At 38.0% G+C, this 20,614-nt stretch overlaps 1 protein-coding gene across 7 annotated transcripts in view; it reads left to right on the forward strand.

The window, feature by feature from the left end:
• The window catches only part of UBP1 (upstream binding protein 1), a 50,816-nt gene that overhangs the window by 24,459 nt on the left and 5,743 nt on the right, over positions 1–20,614 (forward strand). For 3 of the 7 annotated variants that reach the window (XM_063157845.1, XM_063157862.1, XM_063157871.1), the window contains 11 exons: positions 705–856; positions 5,933–6,009; positions 8,175–8,280; positions 8,880–8,986; positions 10,061–10,213; positions 10,371–10,481; positions 11,035–11,142; positions 17,655–17,758; positions 18,421–18,475; positions 18,650–18,743; positions 20,033–20,123. In XM_063157845.1, the coding sequence (XP_063013915.1) occupies positions 705–856; positions 5,933–6,009; positions 8,175–8,280; positions 8,880–8,986; positions 10,061–10,213; positions 10,371–10,481; positions 11,035–11,142; positions 17,655–17,758; positions 18,421–18,475; positions 18,650–18,743; positions 20,033–20,123 (1,158 nt within the window). The remainder of the gene's footprint in view (positions 1–704; positions 857–5,932; positions 6,010–8,174; positions 8,281–8,879; positions 8,987–10,060; positions 10,214–10,370; positions 10,482–11,034; positions 11,143–17,654; positions 17,759–18,420; positions 18,476–18,649; positions 18,744–20,032; positions 20,124–20,614) is intronic. The other 4 variants (XM_063157880.1, XM_063157897.1, XM_063157889.1 and 1 more) reach the window with 2 other exon arrangements.

Genomic DNA, 20,614 nt, shown 5'->3' on the forward strand with positions numbered 1-20,614 from the left:
CAGAAGATGTGTTTGCTGGTTGTGGTGAAGCTGTCTCTCTTACCACAGCTTGTGGACAACATGGATTGCTCTTTATTCTCTAGAAACGTAGGATTTCCAAAGATTTTCTGGTGCTTATGCATCATAGATAAGTGAAGCGAATCCTGGCATAAACTTTTCATAGCTTATGTTTTGTGAGTCTGCTGCTTAATCATTTTTGAGCTAATCAGGGTGCCAAAGCCTAAGAAAAGCTTGAGAATGCCAACAGAATTAATAGCTTAGACATAATGGTACTAAATGAGGAGAGAGATACTTTCACAGTGTAGGTAACTCACTTTGGGAAATACATTATTCCAAACAGAAAATTAAAACCTTGCTTTCATTTGCATGTTTATTAGGCAAGCTTGGCTGTGTTGACAGGTGAAAAGTTGAAGAAAGAACAGAATTTTTTAAGTGGAGACAGGAAGCAAAGATTAGATTTTCAAAGGATCAACACAACTGTTTGTCTTCTTAAGTCCCATGGTATTGTTTATGTATCCTAGCCTAAAGTTCTGGTGGAAAATCTTTTTGATCCTGCTCATATAGATTTTACTAATAAAATGACTAACAAAATTCTATATATATTTCACTGTGGAGTTTTTTAAGTCACAAATAACTTTTTTTCTTTAACTTCAATCAAAACAGGGCCAACAGTCTCAAAGTTGTCTGGTTTTTTTTCTTTTCAGTGATGTTTTGGCGCTGCCTATTTTCAAACAGGAAGATTCCAGCCTTCCACAAGAAAATGAGACCAAGCATCCACCTTTCCAGTATGTTATGTGTGCTGCAACATCTCCAGCAGTCAAATTATATGATGAAACTCTCACATATTTGAACCAAGGTTGGTCTATGTGTGTGAATGCAGCTTATGGTGCAAGCCTGATACTGGAGTGCTATTTCATGTTTTGATACGTGTGTGCCTATATCCAGAATAAATGCATGTCAGAAATGAGGTTGTAGACATTGAGGTTGTAAAGATGCCTTGCTAGTTAGTCTTGTTTTGTCCAATTTGTAGGCTCACAGCTATAGTATGGTGTTACTTTCCCTTTGGATTCTGGTAGGAGTGGGCTCTTTCTTCCTTTGTTGGTTTGGGTTTTTTTTTTTCCTGTTGTGTGTTGCCCCTCTTCATCCCCCAATAAAATCAAGCCAACAGACCTTTTAGGAGACAAATTTCAGGCAGTAATAGCTGAAAATTCGTGACTAATTTGGCATTTCTGTTTAAATTTGATTGATAAGAACAAGTTAATTGGATATATGCATGAGGTACAGACAAACAGCCCTCAAAAATCATAATAAATGTTAAAATGTCAGTCCCTGAGGTGGTGTATAGAAGGAACCACTGTAATTGCTCTCAAATTAGCTATACATGTCTGTCCAGAACTGTATTATGTTTAAACACAATCACAAGTGCAGTTACCTTTGGAGCTTGTATACATTTACCAGAAATTAACTAGATAAATACTTTACGTGAATCAGGATGGTTTTTTTTTTTCCTTTTTCTCTGGGTTTTAATTTGCATTAAAATTGATTTTTTTTTCTTAGAGAGACCACTGACTCTGCTGGGTAGAATAATCTGAATGTAGTCATTGCTTTATGATAAAACCTTCCTCTGAGAAGATTTCCATTGAGAATTACATTGGTGTCCTAAGTTTAGCCAGCTAGTATTCTGAACTTAAAATCATTTATCATTTGTTTTGGACCATATCAATGGCTGCATACATCATATCAATGGCTGCAGCTCTTCTTCCCCCTCCTCTGGCTCTAAAGCCCTAGAATCTCCCATCCTCTATCTAGTTCAGCTTTCTTTGTCTTGTGGATTTTGACTCTAAATCTCAATAGACTGTGATGGTATATTTAACATGATTAGATGTTCAGCTGTAGCTGACTGAAAGTTCAGATCTTGGAATGATGATGGTTGGTTGTTCAGGGGTTTGCAGAGTTCTTACTGTGAAATCTATTAAATGGGTCCATTGGAAGCATTTTGGAGTTGTGGGACCGTGTTTTGGGTTGGCTGCTGTTCAGCTAGATGTATATGGAACAGCAGAAGTGGTATGAAAGAGAATTGCTTTTAAAAGGGAAGCATTCTTTGGGTTGATTTACACAGTGCAGCAAAGCTTGGAGTTCTGTGAATGCAAAGAACTGCTTGGGAGAGATGGGATCCAGCTTGGAAAGGGCAGTGGAGGTATCTTAGCCAGCTTGTGGCTGAGCTGGTAGAGAGGGCTTTGAAATGGGAACAGTGAGGGAGGGAGTGACTGACAGCAGCCCTGTGAGGGAGTGATGGCCGTGGCTGATAAGCACAGAGCATGAAAGGGAACACAGCATCAACAAAAGGAGGCTTAAACAGGGTCATCTCCAGCATTTGGATATGAGCAAGTGAGTGCCTGTAGAGCATGATTCCAAGTCAGCATGGTGAGGTGCCTCTGAAGTGCACACACAGCAGTTGTGCAAGTAGCATGGGAAGTAAGCACGAGGATTTAAGGCATCTGTGTGATTTGGGATCACTGTGACACGGTGGGATGGCTTGCAAAGTGCCACGTTACAGTCTGGGGAGATTAGCTCTTAAGGAAAGGCAGAGCAAGAGGATAAGGGAGGGGAGGTTAAGCATTATGTGAGAGAACAGCTGGAATGTTTGGGGTTCTGCCTAGGGATAGGTGATCTTCCAATTGAGAGGTTTTGGGTAAGGATTATAGATGGATATTATGGATTATGTCATATGGATGACATTATAGTGGGTGTCTGCTGTAGGCCACCTGACCAGGATGAACAAGTAGATGAGATGTTTTTTGAAGAGCTGGAAATAGCCTCACATTCACAGGCCATGGTCCTTGTAGGAGAACCTCAAGGAATGTAGTGTCTCCTGCAGGGACAGCACAGCAGGGTATGACTGGAAAGTGCTGATTGACAGCTTCCTGATCCAAGTGGTAGAGGATGGCTCTGCTATACCTTGTGAAACAGGGAAAGGCTCATTGGGGTTGTGAGTATCAAGGTCAGTCAGGCTTGTTTGCCAAGATGGTGGACTTTATGATCCTGAGAGGAGGAAGCAAGGCAGAAGACCAAGATCACATCTTTGAGCTTCAGAAGAATAGAGTTCCATGAGATTAAGCTCCAGAGGGAAGAGGGGCCCAAGATAGCTGGTTAACATTCAAGGATTAGCTCCTTCTAACTCAAGTGCAGCAAATCCCAGTGAACAGTAAGTCAGGCAAAAGTGGCAGGAGGCTTGCATGGGTAAGCAAGGGAACTCAAATACAAAAGATAGGCATACAGAACATGGAAGCAGGGACTGGTAACCTGAGAGGAGTACAGAGATGCTGTCCATGCCTGCAGGGATGCAATCAGAAAAGCCAAAGCCCAGCTGGAACTGAATCTGGTGAGGAATGTCAAAGCAAGGTGGTCTTGTGTAAGTACATAAATAGCAAGAGGAAGACAATTGAAGTGGGCCCCCTGGTGAATAGAGCATTGGCCATGGTGACATGGGCCACTGAAAAGGCTGAAGTACTGAATGCCTTCTTGGGCTCAGTCTTTTCTGCTATCACTGGTCTTTAGGAATCCCAGGCCTTAGAGATGAGGGGAAAGTCTGAAGCGAGGAATATGTACCCTTGGTGAAAGAAGAACATCAGGAAATACTTAAGCAAACTGAACAGACATAAATCCACCAGTCCTGATGGGAAGCACCCACAAGTGCTGAGGGCAGTGGCCTGTGTCACTGAGGCCACCATTAATAGTCTTTGAATGATCTTGGTGACTAGGGGAGGTGCTAGAGACTACATCAAAGCTAATGTTGCTCTGATCTTCAGAAAGGACACCCAGCGAACTACAGGCTTCCTGGGAAGGTGATGGAGCAGTGTTTCCTGGTAACCATTTCCTGGTACATAAAGTTCAAGATCATCAGGAGTAGTCAGCACAGATTTCCCAAGGAGGTATCATGCTTGACCAGCTTGATAAACATCTGAGATGAACTGGGTGACTTGGTAGACAAGGAGAGGGTAGTAGATATTGTTTACAAGTGATTTCCTTCATTAAGGCTTTTGCTGGTTTCTCCCATGAGAGCTATACCAAGAAGCTTACGAGGTATGGTCTCAATGAGCAACTTTGAGACACTCAGAACCAGCCAGGCTTAGTGCTGGGCACTTGGCTGTAGGTGGCCTTGCCTTGAGCAGGGGAATTGCCAAAGATGACCTCCAGAAGTCCCTTCCAAAATTGAACAATTCATTCACAAAACAAATTGAACAATTCATTCACAAAAATCCCAATTTTGGGATTCAATTCAATTGAATTGAATCCCAAAATTTGGATTTTTGTGAATGAAGTTGCCACAGGTTCAGTGTGAATTTAGTTCATGCTGGATTCACTTACCGTCCATAGCTGTGTCACCTTGCTCCTCTGGCTGTTCTCCAGGAAAGAACAGAGAAAGTAAGTGTATGTAGGTCTTATGTAGGGATGACAAAGGTGAGTGCTGTGGTGCTTTAACGCTTTCAGAGCAGCTACATGTCCAAAACTGAATGTATCTATTCCCCCGTCTTGAAAATTTCCAGAGCTGTTTTTACATTTTCAAGTCTCTTATTCTTTGATTTTTACCTTTATCAAATCTACTGTCTATTTTGTACCTACGAAATGCTAGCCATACTTATTGAAGAAATAATCAGAATTTTTTTTCTTCACCCACTTCCCTACCCCTCCAAAAATGTTGAGTGAGGACAGAGAAATATTTGAGAAAGTTTATTAATATTGCCAGGTCCAAGAAATGCTGACTTTAAATATAGTTGAACTTACATGTGATAGCTGTGTGAGTAGAAGAACACTGGTAATTGAACAAATCACACTAACAGGAAAAGTTTCCTCCTGTTGAGTACAGGAGGAGGAATTATATATTATTTTCTCAGCTGTACCAGGTGAACATCTGTTTCATATGAATTTATGTCATCAATGACTGTATCAATGTTCACATTCTGCTTGGGTAAGGAAAGCCTGTACATGTGGAGAGTATATACATAAATATGCTTATTGTGTTTGAGCAAAAAAAAAAAACCTTGAAATGGTTCATAGTTGGAAGTAACATCAGTCTTTGAAAGGTGAAAGGAGATGAAGAAGTTATTTGCTCATTCACAGGGTAATTGCCTTGTAGGGCATGTCAGAATATCTTAAATGTGTTATACATTGGGCCATAAAGTTAGTTTGAAGGACAGTGTAGGTGATGATTTTCCTTCATTTCATCTTAGTGAAGATGTTGAAATTTATTTGGTCCTGTGTTTTAGTTAGGGAAACATGATTTTGCAAATGAATATGTGCTGCTTACTCTGGAAAGAAAAAAAATCCTTGTCATTAAATAAATTGCTGGAAGCTTTGCTTTTGAAGCACAACAGTTTATCTTATTCACTGGAAAGATAGGTTTGCTTATACTGTTGATATAAATGATAACTGTCTCTTTTAAAGGTCTATTTCTGAAATCATACAGAGCATAAAATCATACAAAGGCAACAGGTATATGGACAAAATTAAACATGGGAGAATAGTACCTGTGTTTTGGAGAAAGTATGAAAACTCTGCAATAGTTTGTTTTGGAAGACCGGTTAACGGTTCTTAGTATGTTCCCATTTGGCATTTTTAAAAAAGAAGGAATTCAGCCTTGAAATGTTTTGTTTTCAGAAAAAAAAATAGAGAAGCAAGTAGTTACACTTGATACAAAATTAAATAATTAAACTTTGAAAATATCTGTGGTTTTAAGGGGACCAAAAAGTGTCACTTTGTTTTGTTAATTTGCATGGTGTGAAGTGCATGTTGCTATCTGGATCTCTCAAACTCAAGTTTCAGGTAGTGGTATCCTCGTGTACTGTGAAGCAAAAGCTAATCTAAATGCATTAAACACAAAATAACCTTGTGCTCTTGCTCTTTTACCCATGCAATTTTTTTCTCTCTAAAGGTCAGTCCTACGAGATCCGGATGCTAGATAATCGGAAAGCTGGAGACATACCAGAGATCAATGGAAAACTGGTGAAGGTGAATTTAAGTTCACTAGATAGTGTTACTGACAAACCAAAGACTATATTCTATGAAATTATTTTTTCCTGCTGTCACTAGGTATTGGTCAGAATATGTGACCAGTGATGTTTAAAATAAAAACATGGATATAAGTACCCAATGCACGCTTGTGTGCGCTGCAGACCTAAGTATTTATGCAAAGCTTAAGATAGTTGTCTGTAGATTTTGTATCCAGTGTCTGTAGATTTTGTATCCAGTGGCTTCTGAGCCATCACATTGTCCACTTCAAGTGATCAGGAGAGGTGAGAGGAAGGTAGAGGATCATTTAGATAAAAGTGGAGGTATTGTGATCGTGTTTCTTAAGTGTTACAGAAAGCACATGAAGCCAGCCTGTGGGTTTTGCAGCAGTGGGCTATTGGAGATACATCCTTAGGTGAATGCATCTCTAATTTTGCTGCTTGTTGAGCAGTTTGTTCCACAGCTGAGCCCCTCTCCTCAGTTCCAGGTTTGTCTCCTTGTGCTTCAATGTTAGTAGAAGGTACTGTTGATCTGAGGTATTTTATGAAATATGAAAATGAGGCAAACTGAAAAATTAACCTGTTTGGAGCACAGATGATTAAAAGAGCTGATGGAGGGGTTTGGATTTTTCTTCTAAGCACCTGACGATTATTGATTTTATTGAATTCTCAAAAAAAATCTTATTTGGGTATTAGGAAAGAAGGGAAAAATTTCAATTAAAGTCACTTGGAAAGTGGTGCTGCTAAATGCACCAGAACAGTGTGCCTGTGGGAGGCTAAATCTTTACCTGCCAGCTTTGGGCTGTGTAATTTGTGAACTTTGGCTTGCTAGTCCTAGGCCTTGTATAGTCCTAGGCCTTATTCTTATTGTCTGTGGCATGCTTGTAAGCACGAGCATAAAAGCAGGATTTGAGAGTTCTGTGATTAAACTTTTTACATCCTGGCATGGTGACTTGCTGTAATAAGAACTGTTTTGCCTCCTTAGCTGCTATTTCCTTGTAGCCTTGGGTGTCTCTCTTCTGTGATTTTCTAGCTTTGTGTGTGGGTGATGAGTCATTTGGTTGGTACAATAGGGCAAAGCAGTGTAAAAGTTTAGAAAAGTCAGTTTTACCATAGCAAGGTATTGTAATGCTGCATCAATGAATTTTCCATTTTGGACAATTAAATATTGGAATCTTAGTAGTTTACCAAAGAAATAATTTCATGGAGGTGAAGGTGGCTACAGAGATTTCCAAGTTCCAAATGTGCTGGTTTGCAGTGCAGAAGGAACGGTTCCTTTGTGTGTGTGTGCACATGCACACACATTTGCTTCCCATTATCTTTGAAATAAGCCCAAGGAAGTGCAATTCATCTTGAAGAGGTGCTCCACTTAAAAGTTCTTGGGTTTTGTGGACACTTTAAGCTGCTGTTAATACAAGGAAGACTGTAGAATAATGGAAAAAAAATACGCAAATCTGTCTACATTCTGTTTGTTGGGTAACAGTCAATGTATACAGTATTTTTCCAGCCTCTTTGTAACAAATTGCTTTATCTGTGCATTCATTTAGCAGTACCAAAACTGCCCACAAAAACAGGTATTGTTAGAGAATTGCTTCTAGCTGAATAAAATTAATCATGTTGTAGTTGTTCTGGATGAATATTTCATCTAGAGTAGTTGAGAAAGTTTGGAACTTTTTAATTCTATCAAGTAAAATCATAGATTTTTTTGTAAATATCTTACAAGTGCTAGTAAGGGAATTTTCCATTTGATTTCTTAAAATGTCCTGTACAAGTTCAGAGAATTCTCAGTGAAAGAATGATCGAGTAATATTCACCACTTTTCTTAATAAGTGAAATATTTGGTGTTTGCTTTCTAAAATAATTTGGTGTTGCCTACAGTGATGATGCTGTGCTGCCAGTGTTGTGCAGTTCACTGTGTGTAACTCATAGTGACCTTTTGAGTATCCAATCAGATGTAATTCTCCCTTTCATTTTTACCACATCTTCAAGTATCTCCTGCTGCTCAGTTCTATTTCTGTGTTCTGGAATATTTTGGGATACTGATGCTTGCCAAATTTTTGCTGTAAATAATGTATTTATTAGCACTGTGGCTATTTTGGGATGGTTTAGTACTTCTATCTGTAGTGACTGTGTGGCTCATCACAGGCTTGTTTTCTTCTTTGTTAGAGCATTATAAGAGTTGTGTTCCATGACAGAAGGTTGCAGTACACAGAGCACCAGCAGCTAGAGGGTTGGAAGTGGAACCGCCCTGGGGACAGACTGCTCGATTTAGGTATAATTGTTTCTGTTTGTTGCCACTGTATGGAATTCTGTTTCCAAATTTAAATTGGTCACGTTCACATTTATGCTGAGGCTGATGGAAAAGGACAGACCAGATTTCTGGATGCTGCTTTGTCATAGTGTGTGTTTTGAATATAAAGGTTCTTGCCTCTTCTACGTTCTTTTCAAATTTTAGGTGCTATAAAAGTAAGAGAGCAATTCTGCAGCCATATACATTTAATATTCTTTCTGATTTTGATTGCTGAGTGTTGCAATGATTAGGAAAACACAGACAAAAGTAACTTTCTCTGTTAGATTGTGAAAACGATGCCAACATGGTTTCTGTACTTTGCATGACTTGATCATTTTTGGGGCATAACCTCAGGGGTGGCAGCCGGGGAGGAGAATGAAAAAGCACCCAAAACCTTGAGCACTTTGTATGTTAAATCTATTAAGATTCTTTGTATCAGTCCTAAGAAACTGTTCAAGCCACCAAAGCCCACATTTTTCCATCCTACCTTGTGTATGGTGATGGTAACCTTATATTACAGTTTATTTATAGTGTTCACTTGCTGTTTCCTTTTCTGAAATACATGCTACTTATTTTAATAGATATTCCAATGTCTGTTGGAGTCATTGATATCAAGACAAATCCAAGCCAGCTCAACGCAGTTGAATTTTTATGGGATCCAACAAAATGTACATCTGCTTTTATTCAGGTTTGAAACTTTATTTGACTGGATGTCTGTGTTTGGTGCCTTTCAGGTCACAACCAGCAGTGTACTTGAACTACAAAATTTCTTGATTTATTATTTGTGGAATGGCCATTAAATACCAAAAAATATGGGTTCATAGGCTTATTGGAGTCCCTAGTTACATTCCTCTCAGTAACTTACTACTACTTTCAGCAGAAGCGTGGCATAAGGATTCAAAATTAAAAGTATTGTCCTACAAGAAAAGGGTTTTAAATCAAGCACTCAAAAGATGTTTCTTACTATGTCAGTAGGCTTCCTTGTAGGAATTCTGTTATTTGTGTATTTGATATTCAGGGCAACTGGGCATGCTTTCTTTGGAAATTATTTAGATTAAATGTTCATATTCATATTGTTTACTTTTAGCTCGGATCTGACTTCATTGTAAAAAAGTATGGCTGTGAAGTTTCAGGTAGCAACTTTTCTTACTCTGGTAGTCAAAATAGGTTAAATTCCATATTGTCAGTAAATTAACTTTGAGCTAGATAAAGATACTTTTTTTAGTAAGAGTTACATAATTGCTAAAATGTAGTTGCTTTGAAGGACTGTGAGATAAATTAGGGACTAGTTTTGTTTATACGTTTCCTTAGAAGAAATGATACCAGACTGAAAGTGGAACTGATATTATGCCACTATAGTTGGGTTGTTCTACAGGCTCACTTAAAATTCCATAAGGAAGCAAAATAAATTGGGAGTGTGTCCAGTGAGGTTAGTCATAATTCCTTCTATTGCTCTGATTTTCTCCCTAGATACCCTTAAGGGGTCTTTATAGCTTTTTAACACAGTGTTCATTCTGATGTAGCAGCTGAAGCAATTACACGCTGATTAAAAGGTCTCTGGACTTTTAAAGGAGTTGGGCATATTTGAAAATATTCTGAGATGAGGATGCCTGAGCTTAAAAACTCTTCTAGTCAGTGGCCTTCTATAGCTTTGCTATATTTTTTTACAAGAAACTGTTCATGTGATGTAGGTAACAATAATAAAGTTCATGCCTGAAATGCTTCTGAAGGTCCTTTTGGTTTGGTCATTGTTTCTTTTCAGGTACATTGTATCAGCACTGAATTTACACCTCGTAAACACGGAGGGGAGAAAGGAGTTCCTTTTAGGATTCAGGTTGACACCTTTAAACAGACTGAGAATGGAGAATATACAGATCATCTGCATTCAGCCAGTTGTCAAATCAAAGTTTTTAAGGTAACATGAAAAAACATATCCTTAAGTCTCTTAAGTTTTCATAAAGATATGGGAAACCATTATATTACTGCTTGTAATGGTTCGTGTCTGAGATCAGATTTCAGTTATAAAACCATTTCCCACTTGTGTTCATGTTCACATAACTGTTCATTTTTAGCCCAAAGGAGCAGACAGAAAACAGAAAACTGACAGAGAAAAGATGGAAAAGCGGACTGCACATGAAAAAGAGAAGTATCAGCCTTCATATGACACCACAGTTCTCACAGAGGTAACAAAATAAAATTGCATTTGCTGACTGAGGAGAATATGCATAGATACAGCACATTACTTAGCTACAGTCTTGGAAGGGTTGGGGAAGAATTATTTCTGCATAGAAATAAAGTTTTTATTTGCCAAACTTGTCTAGCAAGCAGCAGCATTCAGTTTTAAGATTTTGTATAGTAAACTTGGATTTAGATACTCAATAGATGCTGTATTAAAACACACTTTAGATTGAACACTGTTTGACTGACTGTACTGAATCCTTGAGCCAGACTTTTGATACAGATTTTAAAATCTTGCAGCTGAAAAGCAAAAAAAAAAAAAAAAAACCAGAAAAAAAAGAGGGGGGACTCTTAAAATTTATTTACCAAATTTGAGCTTCCAAAGTCTGTTTTTCAGAGATTTTTTAATTTAAGGCCAGAGCCTCATTAGGTTTTTTATTTAAACATCAGTGAGTTCTATGCAGTTTTCTAAATATTTCAGAAGTTTTTAAAGGCTTTTAGATCTTTCCTCACTGTATAATGAAAAGAAATTGATCCACATCTTTGGTGTTTGTCCAGATGAGGCTTGAGCCTATAATTGAAGATGCAGTTGAACATGAGCAGAAAAAGTCCAGCAAGCGGACTTTGCCAGCAGACTACGGTGATTCTCTGGCAAAGCGAGGCAGTGTAAGGGACTTCTGCTTACCTTTTGATTATGCAAGATACCTTGTGCAGTGTTAGATATAGGAGAAACTTCCATTGTGTAAAGTAAAAATACTGTGATTGCTGTCTCCTATTTTATTCACTTCTTTGTATCTCAATTACTCCGTGTTTGTTTTCAGCAAAGGAATCCTTCCTAAATCTAACACTTAAACTGTTGCAGAGGGGCTGTGTAACTTGAGTCAAGAGCTTTTGGTTTTTATGACTCGAAATGAAATAGCATTTTGCTTTGCTATACATGTGTAATTAGTAGAAGTAAGAACAGTTAAATTTAGTGGTTTGTTCCTATTTGTGCTTATATTCAGTAGAAGTTTTTCATGTACATCAGTATTTTTAAAAAGCCATGTCATGTTGCAGATGATTGTCAGTGATTTTTCCTTTAGTCATCTACATACTGTGCTCCAAGCAGGTTTAATGCAGTTCAGAAGAGTCAGCTCATCTTCATGACCTGTGTTATGTTAACCCCATCTGTGCATCTCAGAGGCAATCTAACATATCCTGTGTCTTCCCTGACATATGTCCTTTGTGGTTGTCCTGCCAAGGATTAGCATTTTAGATTTCTTAAATATTGTGCCTTAAGGAGGAACAATTCCACATCTTTCATTGGCAGGTTTAAATGTCAATCAATAACATGGCTGTGGAGGGCCATTATTTGGCTGTTCTTTGAACAGCCATACTGTGCTGAAGCTCTTTACCAATAGTGCTTAAGCATGATTTGGTTCATATTTATGATCTGTGAAAGTGATGTGTAAAGTTTTATATTCAGGTTATAAAATGCTGCAGCGTATGCTTCTTGTTGTTTATAACCCATGTAACTGGGTGGGAAGGAGCAAGCAATATTAGTCAGATGAGTTCTTTGGAGGATATTTGGATTTTTTGCTTTGTGCACCCAGAACTCTTGTATGCACTGAGCTGTCTGAACTTACCTTCTACTGTTCTTGGCTGCTGGGCTTTTTTTTTTTTTTTTTTTTTTTTGTTTTTGTTTTTGTTCTTTTTTTTTTAAGTGCACGTTTGTGATTCTTTGGCAGTGCATTCTTTTACTTGTTCCAGCTGGCCCTGGGGGAGAGGCAGGAGAAAACAGACTTTTATCACTTTTGCTTATAAAGCATTTTCTAAAACTTGTCCTTGGAGGGATTTCTCTGTTTTTCTCCTGCTGTTAGAACTATTTCATTGAATGATTGTTGCTTATAGGAAGAATAACAGAGAAGGATATTGTTAAACAGATAAGACAAATCCATTGTCCAGAGTAGGACAAAATGTAGCTAAATCATAACTTTCCTTAACAATCTCTTGGAATACTAAGCTTCTATGAATTACCCTAATTCTACACTACCTTAACTGTAGTGAAGAGCTTAGATAGGACATTATTGGACTTCTGATGTCTTTCCCAAAGCACACAAAGGATAATGACCCACAGGCCATTTTGAATAGGAGCTATGTACAGCTTTCCAGTTCTCTTAATTGTGCAGCTCACTATGCCTGTTTCTTAATTGCCTGTAATGAAATGCTGTCTTGAGATAATTTGGTCAGTTGGTTGAGGCCATTTGCAATTTTGTCCACACTGGATGAAATCTTTTCAGCATTGCTAACTTGGTATTTTTTGCAGATTTCAACACATGCTATTTCTATCATTACAATGTTTTTTATCATTAGCAAAATTACTAGAAATCACCAAGCCCATAAAAAATACCAAGAAACACCTTTTCTTCTGTATTCATAGTGAAGCCTTGGATATTTCTATGCACTCAGTACTGGTTTTAGCTATAGGAGGTGAATGTAAAACTTGCTTGCTTGGTGTAGAAAAGGAGTATCTGATGTACATCTTGAAGGCCAATTCATTGACCTTTTTCTTTGGTCACCAGACATTCTTATTTTTGTGGGCCCTGTAAATATGGACAGGGATGATAAATGTTTCTACTTAAAGCAGTTCTGTCCTTGCAAATCTGTCTTCCTGAACATGGCCATCAGAAGCTTTGGCTGTTTCCAGATTTCCTCAGACATGCAGATCAAGTGTTCCATATTGAGCAGTACTGTTGTTGCAGAGGTGCTGAGACACAAAAAGTGAAGACCTGTTTCCCTATGTTTAAGTATAAGATGGACACTGTTTCACATGTTATGTGTTTCTATATGATAGATCTTTTTCTTCATGGTCTTGTAGGAACTGTAGCTGTATAGCAGGAAAAAACCAAACTAGAATTATTTGGAATGTATTTTTACTAGATGCAGTCAAGACTGCTGACTTAGTCAGTGCTGCTTACTAGTTGCCCAGAAATAGTGCTCTGTTACTTTTTTTGAATGTTGAAATCCATGTTGATCCTGACTATAATTCTCTTTGATTTTAAAGGTGTGAATTCTTATCGTCCTGCTACACCTAACCTAACCTTTCATTACTTGCTTTTTGCATCTCATTTTGTATGTTAGCTTTTTATTTTAGCCCTCCAAGATTCTGCTGTTCTATTTGTTAGATATTACAATTTTTTTGCTTCTTTTCTTTATCTCCTATGTGATTATTTCCAGCTCAGTCACAATTGGATTTGGACAGATTGGTTTCTTATTATTCTTCCTTCAGAAAACATTGAATCTAATATGTTTTCTTTCCAATTTAATTCTTATGGCTTTCTAACATAATGTAAGGAATTTGGTGAGGCTTCCTTTCTGAGTGGTTGTTGTGCTCATCTCTCCTTTCAAAGAACCAGAGGGGATTTTTTTCTAACTACCATCACTCAGCTTTCCCTTATCACTTACTTTCTTAAGAATGCCATCTAGATAAGCTTTTCATTACTTCTCTGAATTCAGTGGATGTATCAAAATTGAGTGCTTTCACTGCACTTCTGCAATGTTTATCTCAGTGTTGTCCAAACAGACAGAACACAGTTAAACTGCTCATTAAACTCTTCACACTATGGAGCTTTTACCTTAACTTTTTCTGTAGATATAAAAGGCTACAAATTTAACCTTGCCTTCTGGACCTCAGAGTGGATGTTTACATACATGTGACCTTCATTCAGGGGCCACTTTATGAAGGAGGCACTTTGTTTTCCTCTCTCTCTGTACATGAATGCTAGTTCTTATCTAATGAAAAAGGGGAAAAAAACACTGTTTTCTTTCTCCTGCTTTGAATTTGTAAAAGTGGGAAAATTTGTGTTGCAGGAGTTGGGCCTTTGCACTTTCTTCTGTCTGCAGTATTTTGGTTGATTTTTATAGTACTGTGTTTTATATGTCACAAGCTTGAATATGTAAACTACAAACTGATTAAACTTGGTCAAATGGTCAGTTTTTGCAGATAGAGTTGATTATAGAGAACATGGAAGTTAAAAGACTTCCAGGTATGGACCTTGAAATAAATTGGAATCTTAAATTGTAGACATGAAAGGTTGCTCCATACCGTGTATAAGAAAATTGATGCTTTATTCTCTAAGGGGTGCTGTGTGTCCAAGTATAAATCTAAATTGGGGAGCAAATTATACTTACTGTATTTTGGTTTTGTATTATGTTTTTATGTTTATTTGGTCTTTGAATATAGTATAGAGTTCTTTGTCAAGGTTCAGCTTTACTCTCTTGTAAGGCATCAATTTGGGCAGATTCCAGTATATTGGAGGTAGGAAGGGATATTACATTAAACCATGGCTTAGAATCACTTGAGATTTTGCAATTCCTCTTAGGAATGTTCTGAGTTTAAACCTTAAATCTGATAAGTCATACTTAAAAAGATCTCTTACATTTCTTTTTAACTCAGTAAATCTTCATTCATGGCATTTTACAGAAGGCTATTAAGCATCTGAAACCAAAATAGTTCTCTCCTGAATTAATCTCCATTTGGAAATAAGACATAGTTTCTGGATTATAGTAGTATCAGTGTGCTAGTGGAGGGCATTTAGGCTTGAGACTTCAAAAACATGAGCTTGGTAAATTCATCAGTATATATTAATTGCTTATTACAGGTAAAGACAATGCCAATCTTCTTTCTGTTCTGTGGTGGCACTTTACAGAGCTGAATGCTTCCATGTGACACGGTGACATTTTCTCCTAGGTTTGTGTCTACTCCTCAGGGACTTCTGTATTAGTATCATTAACTTCCTGAATGTCCTTTGGTTAACTCAGTTTTGGCTTAGGAATGTAAGAAATCTGATGGGTCAGTCCACAAGGGTGAAGTCATGTTCTGTCCCTGACAGTGACAAAGGCAGGTGCTTTTTCAGGGAAGCAGTGCTGCTTTTTGTGATCCATTCCCCTTGTAGCCCTCACCCCCCTCAATCCAGAATCATCATGCTGGATGTTAGAAAAGAAAACACATCTTTGTTTAGTCTTTGTAGTGTTAATGGATTTGGTGTGCCAGGCATTTGCTTAATCCAGTTTGTGAAGTGCAGGACATTGGGGCATGAGAGTGATTCCAAAAGCATCATCAGCTTGGGTTGATTACTGGAAAACTTTCTTGTTCCTTGAACCTTTCAGAATTTAGTATCTCAGTGCTCAAATGCTCATTTTTCCCTTCCCAGCCTGTAAGATTGAAACAGGGAGAACAGAGGCAAGAGATGTGTTGCAGAAGTATTACACTTACTATTTATTTTTTCTTTTTAACCAGCCTATTGAGACTCAGTGGATACTTAGTGGTGTTTTTCCTGGAATAGGAGACAAGGCAGGAAAGCATGTTTATGGGAGAAGAAAGGCTACTTGCTTTGGATTGGGATTTTTTTTTTTCTGAATACTTCAAATGTGCTTCTTCCTGGATTTAAACCCAGAGCTTCGTTGTGAAGAACTTCAGCTGGGTTTGAAGGACAGAAACACCAGCTGCAGCACCTACCTTGGGAGTGGCTCAAAAGGTGTTCTCTGGCACCAGTGCATTCTTCTCTGCCCCTGAATTTAAATACATGGTGGCTAGAATCTTGTGTGGGAATGGTTGCCAAGGATGTGGAACTTGCATCTGTGTGTCCACATAAACATCTTGGATTAAAATTTAGGAGGAGAATGTCACAAAATTAAAGAATTTTAATTGCACTTTCAAAGTATTTCAGAAGAACAAAGTTAATGTTACTATGTTGAGCTTTTAGTTTAAAATTACAGTTTTGGATCACGTATTTAGGGAATGAACTTATACTACTTATAGCTACCTGATGTAACATCTTTGAGGTTAATATTAAATCAGCTTGAGAAGAGAGACAGCAGGTGGGAATATCCAGATTTGGAGGAGAGTGTGTCACCTTACCAGGTTATAGAGGAGCATGCTCTGTGTGGGGGCACTGTTTGCAGCCCAGAGGGTGGCTTTGACCATGTAATCAGACTGTGGACTCTGTGGCAAACACAAATGCTAAATCTCAGACAGATAAAGCAAGTTCTTCATTTTTAAGCTATTTGCATGCAAGACAAATTTATTTTAATTCCATGTGCCATCCTGGGGAACTTGCCATCTTATGCTGACAAGTGAAGACTGGGGTCCAGCACAGAAATGTTGCTAACTCTCTTACAGAAGGTGGCAGCTGGTGTTGCCCTTATTTACTGTTTCCCCCAGATAAAGGAAGGATTTTTCAACACAAAATTGTTGAAACAAGTTTCTTTTGATATTAAGTCACAGTTGTTCCCCTCCATCCTGTTCTACAAGGCTGTGATATAAATCTGGAAATTTCTTATAAGGTATTTAGCTGGTACATGATAAGTATATCAGAAATCTTTGTTGTCTTAAGAGGCATGGTCTTAGCTTACCTGATCTTGGGCTGCTTGCTTGTTTTAATTATGTCTTTGAACATATCAGAACTTGTTTGGTTTTTGTTTTTCTTTAAAAAATTGCAATTTTAGTACTGTTGGAAGCACTAAAAGGCAGCCTTATTTCAAAAAGCTTTATCACGATGATTTTAAAAAATACCCCAAAAAACACTGATAAAATTGGGCAACTGGCTTATCATATACTTTTGATGACTTAAGCTTGTTCAAAAAATTCTAGTTTACCAAGCAGTTCAGAAAAATCAGTCCATGTAAGTAAGCACAATTTTAGTTCTGCAGTAAATTATTAAAAATTTTGAATTCACAAAATTTCCGCTGAAAATTCTGTTTGTATTTGATTGTTCTCAGGGCAGAGACATTAAATTTATCCACAAGGTGCAATCTAGCTTCATAGCTTTACTTAATATTACTGAACACTTTTTGGCGTGGGGCAGTTTAAACAGCCCTTTCATCCTCTTCAGGATAAAAGACTTTTTCCAGCATGTGGCTGTGGGAGTTGGTTTGTTTTGGTTTAAACTGAATAATCTGTACGTTTTTTTAAAGAGAAGACAGTAAAAATAGAAGTCTTCATAAAAGAACAAGAGAAAACAGAGCTGATTTTTACCTAGAATATCTGCATGTAATGTGTGGGATAGAGGGAGTCTTTATTTGGAAGTGCAAATCAGAATAGTCTGTGGATAAACCCCTGGCTTTAAATGAGAGGAGTGTACATCAGAGTAAAAAAGGTTTTGTCAAGAGAAACTTAAGTTTTAATTCTTTATCTTCAGTGCTCACCATGGCCGGATACTCCTACAACATTTGTGAACAACAGTCCGACTCCTGCTCCGACTTTCACCTCTGCTCAGCACAACACCTACAGTGTCCCAGACAGGTAGGTTTCTGTTCTGTGTCCCCATTAAAGGCAGCATTGTAATCAGGCTTATTCAGAACATTTTCTGGCTAAATTCAACTGTGTTCTGCTTCCACTGGGGAATGGGGAGATTGTTTTGACCTATATATTCATTTTAGAGTATGACATCTGTATCACATGGTTCAGTTATAAGGTAATTACTGCTGCCTCACCATCTTTCTTTCTTACTATACATTTTGTAAAACAATTTCTTGTCCTTTGTCACATAGCAAATACTTTACCTGTTCACTATTGTAATTTAGTCCTTGTCTATGGAAACGATTTTTAGCTTTTTTCAGTAAGAAGAGTCTTCCACAGTTAGTATAATTTGCAAGAAAAAGACCCAACAAATATCTTCAAAAACTTTTAAACAAAAAATGCATTGGTGAAAGCATTTTGTTTTGAAATGTTAATTAAACTACTGTAACCAAACCTGCAGTTCATCCAAAAATTATTGGCAGTGGTGTGGTCTGATCCATATACTGTGGAGTGGTCTTTCTCTTAAGTTTAACAAGTTGCAGTCTTTTAATTCTTTCAATTGTGATATTTATTGTTTTGGAAATTTCAAGTTAATTTTCAACAATTTTTAAATATTTTGGTTTATAGAATTCTAGTAATACTTGGTTTTATTTTTTAATCTGCAGCAATTCTTCCTCACCAAATCATCAAGGAGATGGAACCTCTCAAGGGTCAGGAGATGTGAGTGTTTGCTTTCTGATATTGTTCATATATTTGTATAGCTGTGTCAGAATATTTGATTTGCACTTGATGTTATAAGAAAGTGTTGAACTGAGGGAGATCTTTTTTAATTGCTTGGGTTTTGTTTGGGTTTTTTAGTATCCAAATTATCGTCTCCAATCTTGTTCCTTACAGCAGCTTCATCCTTCAGCCACAATCCAGGAAACTCAGCAATGGTTGCTCAAGAATAGGTTCTCTGCCTATACAAGGCTTTTTTCAAATTTCTCAGGTATCTATAGTTTACTTTTTTCCTTTCATTATGTTACTGAGCAGGTTCTGTGTGGGAAAAGTGTTCTCTAAGAACATTATGGTATCCATATTTATGCATCCTTATTTACTAATTTGCTGCTTAAAGAGCAGTGCAGTTCCCACTGTATGTCTGAACACAAGACATGGCACTAGATGGACTGTGTGGGGCTGTTTGCTTTTTTAGTATTCCTTGGAATTGTGTAAAGGGTGGCATGACACGCTACTCACCATAAGTAAATTCCTTTTTCTTTGGTGACACTTGATGGGGACACTGTTGTGAATGATGCCAGCTCTCTGCCTCTTGGCTTAGCTCATGCTACTGTCAGAATTCCTTTCTACCAGGCTTTTTCTCTGGGTAGGTTTATGCTGCTGCTGCTGCTGGTTATTTTTTGACCTGTGCATCTTGTATGAGTATTGCTGAGCTTTCTCCATAAACTGTAGTACCAAATTTCTGACAAAGACTCTTGGAAAATTTTTCTTCTTTTTCATTATTATCTTTATAAAAGTCAAGTACTAGCTAGCTGGCTTTTTTTTTTTTTTTTGAAGCAAGAGGTGTAGTATATATGAATTTTATTATGCTACCTCAGGTCTGGGTTATTTTTAACTATAGTATTTAAGGGCTTTGATCAGTTATTTTTGCTGGCTTTTATTTGTGCATTCCTGCATAGTCTGTGGAGTATTTTCATACATAAAGACTATTTTTTTCCTGTTTTCCCACTCATCTATTACAGTGACTGATATTTCAGTGTTGTTTTCTTCTCTGACACTCATGCTGCTTCTCAAATAATCTGTCCTCCTATTTTTGCTTCAGCAGCTCCTTCTGTACTCGAGTGCATTGTTGTAATTTAAGTGCACAGAGGCAGTGATGGATGGGTAGTTGAATGTCTGGGATAATTCACTGCGTGACAAACCGTGGAATATTTTTACTCTATATTTTGAATGTGTTCAAAATACACTACCTGGGGTGCCAGTAAAAATCACTGTTTCTCTAGAACAGTCATCTCTCTCCACAGAAACTGTGTGCCTTGCAGACTCGTGCTGTTCTAAAGCTGTAAACAGCATAAACTGTAACTCACCACCTTTGGAAAACAGGTTGATTTATTTGGCACTCCCTACAGCCTGGTCTAAAGTTAACTTATTCCTGTGTCCCAAATTCTATTTTTGTCATGGTGAAGTTTGCTAGTCTTGGTTTAAATGAACATACCATTTATTTTAGAAACAATTTATGTGCTACAGTAATCTTCATTAAATCCTCATGTGTTTGTCCAGGTGCTGATTTATTAAAGCTGACAAGAGAAGATCTGGTACAAATCTGTGGTCCAGCCGATGGAATTCGGCTGTATAATGCACTGAAATCCAGGTGATGTGCTCACTGAGGCTGAGTGGCTTTAGATGGGGGATTCTAGAACTGGGAGATTTGGGAAGTTAGTGTCAGGATGGGCTTGGTGCCTGTGTGATCTGCCTCAGGAGCTAGCAGCAGTGTTTAAAACTCTCCTCCTGTGCACCCCTCCAGGGCACGCCCAGGTGAGGTGCAGGTGGGCTGTAAGGCTGCACCAGTGCAGCTGGGCCCTGACAGTTTTTTGGACATGGATGAATTTATTGCCAAGGCTCAAAACTGGTCATTTGGGGAGCTAAGAACAACCCCTGAGGCCTTTTGAGGTTCCAGGTATTGAGTGCTAACACAGGCAGCATCCCAGGGGATGTCTGATTCTGTTTGAAATGGGTGTTTGGTACTCCTGGCCCTCCTGGAAGAACTGCAGTTGTTACTTGTGATGGTGTTCACAGGGGCCTTAGGAAGAGGGAAGAGACGAGAATGTTGACTCCATGTTTCAGAAGGTTTGATTTATTATT

Source organism: Melospiza melodia, chromosome 1, assembly GCF_035770615.1.
Source record: "Melospiza melodia melodia isolate bMelMel2 chromosome 1, bMelMel2.pri, whole genome shotgun sequence".
NCBI lineage: Eukaryota > Metazoa > Chordata > Aves > Passeriformes > Passerellidae > Melospiza > Melospiza melodia.